Source organism: Thalia democratica, chromosome 2 (genome assembly GCF_965202585.1).
Source record: "Thalia democratica chromosome 2, ktThaDemo2.hap1.1, whole genome shotgun sequence".
Taxonomy (NCBI): domain Eukaryota; kingdom Metazoa; phylum Chordata; class Thaliacea; order Salpida; family Salpidae; genus Thalia; species Thalia democratica.
Window position 1 is genome coordinate 58180410 of NC_139166.1, and position 9568 is coordinate 58189977.

The following is a 9568-nucleotide window of genomic DNA, read 5'->3' on the forward strand; positions in this document are numbered from 1 at the left end:
TTTGCTTTTGTTAATCAAAGTTTTAAATAATTTTTTTCGATTGGTTTTTTTAAGATTGAAGTAGATAGGTAAACGGGTTAGGGTTTAGATAAGGATTTTCCAAACAGGAGCAAAGGGGCCAAAGGGGACCGTAATTATCAAAGGGACCACAATTTGAAATTTACAACGCATTCTGGAGTTGACGATGAAGAACAAGACAAATAAGAAATAAATATAGATCTTTGGCGTATTTAATAGTAGTCTTAAAACTTATATTAGATATTAAAGAAAAATTTAGAAATTTAAAGGGCAATCAGCTGAAAAATGGGGAGCCAAAAGTCCATAACTTGAAACTCACACTAGATATTCTAGAGTTGATGATGAAGAGAAAAAAAAAACTTAGGCATATCTAAAGCTAGTTTTCTGACTAATCTTGTGAGAGGTAGCCATAGTTTTTTTAACTTCTATAAAGTGGGCTTTATAAAAAAAAGTTTAGTAACCTCTTTTTTAGATTTAAAACTTTGTAAAGTGGGTGAGAGATAAAGGTTTAAATGTTATTATGGTACTAGTTTATTATAATATATGTTACATTTTTTTCATGATATTATGCATGAGAAAATTTAAAATTATTACTATTGTAGCCTACCCGTTTTATTGCTTTAGTTTTAAATGGTAGTTTTTCAGACGAAATTTGTCACAACCAAACAGCTTTACCTAAAGAAAAATTTTAATTCTAAACCTAAAACTAAAAAACAAAAAGTTATCAATCTATTGAAAATGTTTAAACTGCTTGCTAATAAATCATAAGGCCATTAAGTTATGTTTCTACAATAATAGCGTAGAACACAAATTTTACTTTAAACAGTTTACAAGCTTGAGCTTGTCAGCCAGTATATGGAAACTGGTGAAGCAAGAAAACATTGTTTGTCCAGGGGTGGTGACCTCATACAACATGATCCAAGATTGTACACTTTACAAGGAATAAAGTAAGTTTCATTCAGTTTTATAAGTATCTCAGAGCTTACTCTAAAAGTATTTGATATCAAGTAAATTTTAGCTAAAGCTACTGACGTTTACGTTTAAAACTAAAATAAAGAATTAAGTTTATAAAATATGTGGGTGGCTTTAAAAAATGCACGAAGGGATACTTTTGCACGAAGACACTTTGCACGAAGATACTTTTGCATTAAGTGTCACTTTTACACAAAGGGTCACTTTTAAACGGAGTAACTTTTGCACAAAGCCACTTAAGCTCTAGTTGAAAATTATACTTTTTTTTTTTACTATTACTTTTACCCATAATCCTTACCTTTGGTCGTTTATTTTTTTACTGTCACTGTTACCCCTATCATTTACCCTCATTTTTTTTTTCACTTGTTAATTTTTTTACTCTCGTGCAATATTGACCTAGTTAAAAAGTTTCCCTTCGTGCATATTTTACCTGTCACCAAAATATGTTACTTCTAAAATAATTAAAAGTTTATAGTGTACTTGACAATGAGTTTACAATTATAATTAGTATAACTTATTACTATTGCTCCTAAATCATAATCAGTTAACCAACGTACAACGCGTAGGTTTAATGTTTAAGGAACTACTACTTTATTGTAAAAACAATAAAAAAGAATTACTTGAATAGAACAGTTCTCAAACTAATAGAATTTAAGCTTAAATTAGGTAAAACTTTTAGCGAGCTTAGCGAAGTTTTGAACATGACGGAAGGTGATAATGTGGAGAATAATTTCAGACAATGTAGAGGTTCAACTGGGGGGTTGGTATGAAGGTAATCCTAGAGACGAAGATGGTAAAGACTATTTGATGTGGCGCTTTCAAAATGGTTCAAACGAAATTTGGAACCATTATGAAGTAACACCTGATGATAGTTCTGCTGGTTGTTATTTTGTATGTGAATATTAAGCTTGTTCTAACATGCTAGATTATTTAAATCGCGTTAAGCATGTCATAAAATAAATATGCCGTATTCATCGAGAAACTTCAATTTTTTTTACCTTAAATTAATTTGAAAAGATCTAATAAAAAAAGTCCTTTTTTTAAATTTTGTTTTGTTTTCAAATATTTAAACAAAACAATTATTTTTTAACATTTGTAAACAGTAAGCCTTTTTGTAACATTGATGAATTTATTTTCGTGAAAAAACGAGTTTAATCTATTTAAAACTTTCGATACCAAAGACAACAGGTCTTTTTTAAACTCTGTTAATTATTATTAAAAGTATTTAAATATTGAAAAACTTAAAACAAATATGTGAAAGGTTAGTTTTATAAAATATATAAATATAGTAGTGTTAAGAACAAAAAATAAGAATACTTGCTGAAGTTTATAAACATATCTAAAATATAAAAAGATAAATACCCTGATTTTAATTTTGCTACAATTATTTTTTTCGGACAAATGAAACGATGCTCAAAAAAGCTTTCGTCAAAGAACTTGAGAAAGGGACCTTAAAACTTTACATGAAAAAGCAAAACACGTTTTTAAAATATTTGTTTAAAAGCTGTCTGAAATAACTAATAGCTTGGAACTATATTCATGTTATAAAATTTATCTTTAAAATTTAGAACATGTTTAGCACATAACTTTTTATCTAAATGAGGGTTTCCAAAAGTGGTCCCCTTGAGGGCTATTGCAGAAACTTAGGGGTCTATATGCAGTAAAGGGGCCTTAAGGGTCACAATTTGAAACTTACACTAGATATTCGAGAGTTGATTAGGATGAGCAAAAATAAGGTCTTAGGAATTTTTAATGGTAGTTTTGAAACTTATACTAGATAATATGGAAAACTTTTAAGGAAATTTAAGGGACCATAAGCTGTAAAAGGGGGAGCCACAAGGCCATAATTTAGAACTTAAACTAGATATTTTAGAGTTGAAGATAAAGCAAACAACATCTTATGCGGTTTTAATTGTAGTATTCTGAGAAATGCTGTTTTAGGGGGCCATAGCTTTTTTATTTTTTTTAAAGGAGGCCTTTTCATAAAAAGTTTGGGAAACCCTAAAGTTTTTCTACTTAAAACTTTTTAACAACGCAATTTTCTTTTTTTTTTACAAAACATATTGTAAAATGCTTATAAGGTTTAAGTGTACTGTAGGTAAAAAGAATAATTTGAACAAAAAATTAAAAACGACCTACATTTAATCTAAAAAAACTGCAGTAACTATAACAAACATAAAAAGTTGGCATTGCATCTCTTAAATATACTAAATTTGCTGTTTAATGCTACAGAAGAGAGTAGTTTTGATGTACTTCTGTCAAAGCAAGTTTGCAGACTGAGGCAACAGATGTTAACTGCTTCTATTTGTTGGTTTCTAAGTAAGCAGTATAAGTTTTAATTTGTTTCTCTTAGTTGTTTCAGGTTAGAGGTTTAAGTGCGGTGCTCTTATGATTAATTAAGAAATGTGTGTAGCTTTGTTACTGAGAGTTTTAATGGATTTTTCTTTCATAACTTGATTGCATTAACAATTTAGGCTACTTTAGTTAAGCTTTTATATAGTACGACTTTATGTTTATAGCTTATTTGAAAAAATATATATTTAGTAATAACCTAAATGAAATCTAAGTTTTCTAAAATACTAATCAAATTAAACTATAACAAGATATAAATGAAGGCACCTGAAACCTAAAAAAATTGATAACTAATAAAACATAAAAACTAGTAAGATTTTTTATTACCAGGCGAAATTTTTTATAAACATACAATTTTATTAACAAAGCTAACCAAATTGTTATCAAAAAAATATTCTTTTTCTTTCAAAAGTTTTACAGCTTTTAGCTTTATTTTTACCTTATATCGTTGCACTTTTACTTTTTTATAATTAAATACTTGCTTATAGCTTTCTTAACGTTCTCTTACATAGTACTTGGGCTGGTCATGTTACAATACAAATCTTATAATACTATTCCAGGTAGTTTTGTGCTTATAAAAGTTTAAAATTTGGTAAACGATATGTACAAGGTTCCCACTAAAGGTTTGAAAAAAATATATAAGGAAATCCATAAAATATAGCAAATCTATAGGGAAATTATCAAAAAAAAATGGATTTTAAACGTTACGAACATATTTTTAAGGTAAATAAAGTAAAATATGTCATTAACCGTTTATAACCACCGTCTTTATAAAAAGTTTACAAAAGTTTTTTTTTGGCAAATATTCTCCAAGTTTTTAGAATTTCTTCCAGGTATATAAAATTACACGTTTTAGGCTTTATTTTCAATTAAAAATTTAGTTTAAGATTAACAACTATGTTAAATAGTATAATGACATTGAAATGATATCCTAAAGCTTCTTTGAATATGTTTTAAATAAAAAAAATGTTGATGATGACAAAAAAAATGTTATCTATACGATAGATTTTTTGTGTCAAATCAAAATTTTACTACTTAAATGTAAAAATTGTCAAAAATTCCAGGTTTTTTAGTGATGTTTGTTAACAAATCCAGTTTTTTTTTCTCAATCTCCAGGATTTTCCAGGTTTTTAGCAACCCAGTAAAATAGGTAAGTCATTTTTCTTAAGTTTATCAAGGACACTCAGATTTTTATAAGTTCCTATAATTTAAATATAAAAAGTTAATAAACTAATTTATTATTGTACAGGTCAACATGCAGATCTAAAAAAACAAGTTCGAATAAAAAGATATTAAGGTTTTTTTAATAATCGAACAGTTAGCTAACACAAATAACTAAATTGAACTTATATAGATAATATTTGAAAATCAAGTTCAAAGCAATTATTTATTCAATAGTTAACAGTTTTATTAACTGATACAAATAGCAGAATTGGCTGTAAAGTTATAATTAACAAAGTTTGTCAATTGAAACAAAATACCTTTTAAAATATTTAAAAAATTTAAAAGTATTCAAAAACTACTTATTTTCAAACACATAATTACTGTAACTTTTAGCTCCTTATTAGAAAACGCAACAATTTTAAGCATTTATGCAATATATAAAAGGGTAATATTTTAAAGGTGTTATGATTTTTCTATAGAAGTAATTTATCAAAAGGAAATAAAAATATGTTTTACAATTTCTTCAAACTTTAACTTTACACTTTTTATATTAAAATACACATAATGCACAAATTCAAAATAAAATACTAAATATAAAAAGTTTTAGAAAGTTTATATACTTTAAATGTTTAAAAGTTTTTAAACATACAAAAGTATACTTTTAAAATTAGTCTAGCTAGGACAAAGTCAGAATGTTTTGTGAATTTTTTATTATACTTTTATCAAATAAGCAACAAATTATACAATGTTTTTTCTATAAAAACTCTATAAGGTAGTTAATCAAATTAAAAGTTTTAAACTACTTTCGAGAACTACTTTTGTTTTCAGTAAACTAAAATCTATTTTAAAATGTAAATGATACATCTTTAATTAATTTTTTACTTTAAATTATAAAATTTGAAGACAGAAAAATAAAAAAACTCAGTAAAAAAATCATCACCATTTTACACCAAAAATAAAAACTTTTAAAATCAAATTTATCTTAAAGTAAACTGAAAGCTTTAACTCATTATAAAACAAAGCTTTGTTTTTGTAATACCTTTTACTAGTTATAATTACGATAAACTAAGTATAAAACAGTTATAAAAAACTATTAAAACATTTTATACAAAATATTATAATCAGTATTTTTATACATATAGACTTGGTAAAAGTGAATTTTATTAGTTATAGTAAAAATTTATAACTCTTTAAATTCATATAAACATTTCAATTTATATAAGATGCATGCAACTTTAAAAACTGCAGTGTATCATCCAAAAGATGTTTAAAAACATGATAAAAATTTACCTGATTGTCAAAAAAACTACATAAGCATCTAAATTAAACATTTACTTAGCAATTCAAGACAAGAAAATAAGTTTAAGTTACGCTCACATAAAGGAAACAACCGACATTTTTATTTTAAAATGTTTGTTGAGCATCAAAAACTATGTTTGATCTGTAAAATCACTTTAAAATTCTTCTACTTAACTAAGTCATACTTACCACCAAAAGATTTAATTTGCAACTATATTAGCAGTTTAAACAAGAAACAGTTTTTTTACCATTAAAAACCATCATAAATATTTAAAGAAACAGAAAACCCCTAATGTTTTTAATCAGCTAGGAGTTGGTGCAAAAGTTCTGGTACTTTTTGATTACGTCCTCTTTTATCTTCAGCTGCTTCAACAGGCAATCCAAGTGGGCTTGCTGGTACTCTTTGGAAGTTCTGATGTAATCCACCTTGTCTATCCGCTGCTTGGCAACGGCCACCTTGTCCTGCAAGTTTTTCAGCTGCAGCAGAGTGTTTCTGGATTCGCCGTTGAGGCTGCTCAGCAAGTCGTGGATGATTTCCGAAAAGTCAAAGTCGAACAAGTTGCCAGAGGCGGGTGGTGGATGGTCCATGAGTCAGTTTTATGAAAAGTATCAGTAATTAAAATCTGAAAAGTGAAAAGCTCTTTTTGCATAAAAACTTAGGGATCCAGTTATTGTTAAAGTTTATAGTTTAATTAACCAACATTACTTTTATTTGTGACCAGTGCTAACTACAAGTATATCAAATTTATTACAGTAACTCAATAAATAATTCATTATATCAGATATATTAAACAATTTTTTACGTTAAAAATCAATTTAACAAAAAAATCATTAATGCAAAAATTACAAAATGTTTATATCCTATGCCAAATTTATTTGAATAAAAACTTTTTTTACAGTACTGTCTGTGCATTTTTTTAAATTTTACACACTTATTTATATTCTATTTCTTTGTTGCTTTAGTACTTTGGTTCCATAAATTTAGTGAGGTTTATTGCTCTTGATTGTTGTAACTTAGGGGTCTGGACCCATGAGCCAAATGTGACCTGCAAGGAAAACAATCTGCAGCAACACAAAGTACTTTTCAGCTTTTTTTGTTTATAACAGTTATTTAAATTGATCAATACAACTACTTTAAGTAGTTATCTGCAGCCACAGAGAACTTATTCTATGAAACTTGACCCAAAACTTATAAAAGGTAGCTGCTCTAGCTTTTGGTAACCAAATCATTCCAACTAATGTATAAGTTTCACTTACTGAGACTATTTATATTGAAGCTTAATTTATCTAATTATTGCACAATAAGAAAAGACTGGGCATAAAGGTAGTACAACATTTCTTCATGAAAATTATTAATGGCTTAAAAGCTAAAATATTAGCTAGATATCAGTTTTTGTTACACATAAATACTTTTTTTTGAGGCTTAGTTACTTAAAGAAGGTAAAAACTAAAGAGACAAATAAAAACAGTTTTGTTTTAAAACTAACTTCTCCTACAACTTTTAATATTTCTAAAACATTTTTGTTATAACTTTCTTCTAGTTAAAGAGTAATCTGCAGGAAGGAAACCTTTAGGTAAAAAACAAAGAATTTTAATAAGCTTCAACTCTTTTTCGGAAAAAATATGTTATTATTTTTTATTTTTTATGATGATTTTCTTTTTCAGCATTGGAAGGAGCTCTTCCTGAAAACTTGAGGTCATTAGCTCATAAAACAAAAATAAGATAGACTTTTAGTGACTTTAAAGATTCCAAGGAAACTGACTATAAAAAATTTATTTGAATCAATATTATTTACAAAAATGAACATTTCTTAAGGACAATTGGAGTGTTTGTATTCAAAAAGACTGAGTTGTAGTTCAAACATGAAGCTTTTTTTAAAGTAAAAGTGTTTAGTATATTGTTTCAAAAAAAATATTAGACTTTTATACACTAAATAATAATTTATTAAAATATTGGAAACTTTAAGGCATAAAGGGATAAAAAACTTTTTTTCTCATTTTGATCTTATTTTGTAGAGTATTAGTTAAGCTACAAATTGCTTATTACAGATTTTAAATTTTAAAATAACTTTTGAGAGTCAAAGTCGGAGGCTACAATAGTTTGTTTATGGGAAGCACAAACTAAAAAACCAAAAAAAAACTAATTCACTAAAAATATAACTCCTTCTACATTTTTTTTTTGAGATATTTCACTCCAAGTTTCAGCAAATTTTTCTTGCAATATTTAAAAAATATGTTGCAACAAATTTAAAATTATAAAAATTTTATGACAATAAAACAAAATAAAAATATTTTACTTTTTGATTGTTTAAAATTTTATTGGGATTAATTTTTAATGTATTTATCTCAAAAAACGTAGGAGACAGATTTTTAGTGGAATAGTCTTAATTCACCTTTTTAGTTTGTGCCTCCCAAAAGGAGCCTATTGTACTCTTTGAATTTGGCTTGCTATATCTCAAAAATTATATTGATTTTTTGAAACTGTAAAAAGCAACTTGTAGCATAGTTGAAACTCAACGAAATAAGATCTCCTATGTCTAATTTTAATCTTTCAAAAAACTAGCTTGAGCTTTTCAGAAAAACCAAGCTAGCTGAAGTCAGATTGAGTTTTTCAAGATAACTCAAAAAAAAGACTAGTCTGAATTGGCCTTAGCTAGCCTAAGATTTACAAAATTTAAAACTAGCCTATTTGCCTGAATGTGTGACAACTCTGTTAAAATATTTTTGATGTCATAATAAAAACTGAAGTCTTAATTTTTTGAAATATCTCAGTTACTAGCCTAAAATTTACGAAAAAATCCAAACTAGCATGATCATTACGAAACAAATTCAAACAAGCCTGAATTATCCTAAAAATGTGACAACCCTGATATAGAATTTCATCATTGACTTAATTTAAGTATTAGTTTTACAAGCAAAGGTTAAGTGCATTGCTTTCTATTATTTAGTTTTCAACTACTGATTTTATATTGGAGTATTTTATCATTTTTAACTTTATTAACAACAGATGATTGTTGGTTCTGTTTGGTGGCTATAAATACATGCTTTTTGGATTACTTTTTAGTTGCACCGTTGGTAAACACTTGATTGGGTATTTCTGTTCTGTCCCACACTTTGTGATTTTTAATGTGTAAATTTTAACCTTGTGGATGTTTGCCAAATGACAAGCCACTAAAGTATTTTCATTATTCAAAGAAATGGCATCTTCTATTTGCTATCTAAATTCTTAAGATTTGTAATGTGAATGCTTGAATGTAGTGTCACAAACGAGCCAATCATAATGAGACCTGTAGAAATAATGATGCAACTAAAATAAAATTACAGTTAAGAAAAACAGAAGAAAAAGAGGAGCAGAGCCAATTAAAAAACTCTGATAAAATGTTTCTAATGCAATTTACAACTACAAATATGTACTGAAGTTTTCAACAGTGATACATTTAAGCCACAATCTTTCAGCAGCCAGTGCTAGTGACAATATGTTATTCCAAAAATTGACATTTATATTGTTATAAGGGTTACCATTCTTTTAATGAAAAAAATTATCCTGAGGGACTTTAAATTGTCCTGAGTTAATCTGAGTTTTAATAAATCCATAAAAAAAGTACTATATACATTTTCAAATTAAATAAAAATAATTAAAAAGAACAAAATATGGAAATTAAATCATTTAAATATAATTTAAAATATAGAAAAAACTATGTCTTGATAATTTTTAAAACTCTTAAAACTACCCTGAGTCTTTTATTAATAAAAAAGTATCCTA

The 9568-nt window shown here is 26.7% G+C and overlaps 1 protein-coding gene across 1 annotated transcript; it reads right to left on the minus strand.

Annotated features, from left to right (window-relative positions):
* Positions 1–5636: 5636 nt before the first annotated feature.
* LOC145829760 (uncharacterized) lies at positions 5637–6424 on the minus strand. Its single transcript, XM_082937629.1, has one exon. It carries the CDS (start codon positions 6391–6393, stop codon positions 6112–6114), a length of 282 nt encoding a protein of 93 aa, XP_082793755.1. The 5' UTR covers positions 6394–6424; the 3' UTR covers positions 5637–6111.
* Between the last annotated feature and the right edge of the window lie 3144 nt (positions 6425–9568).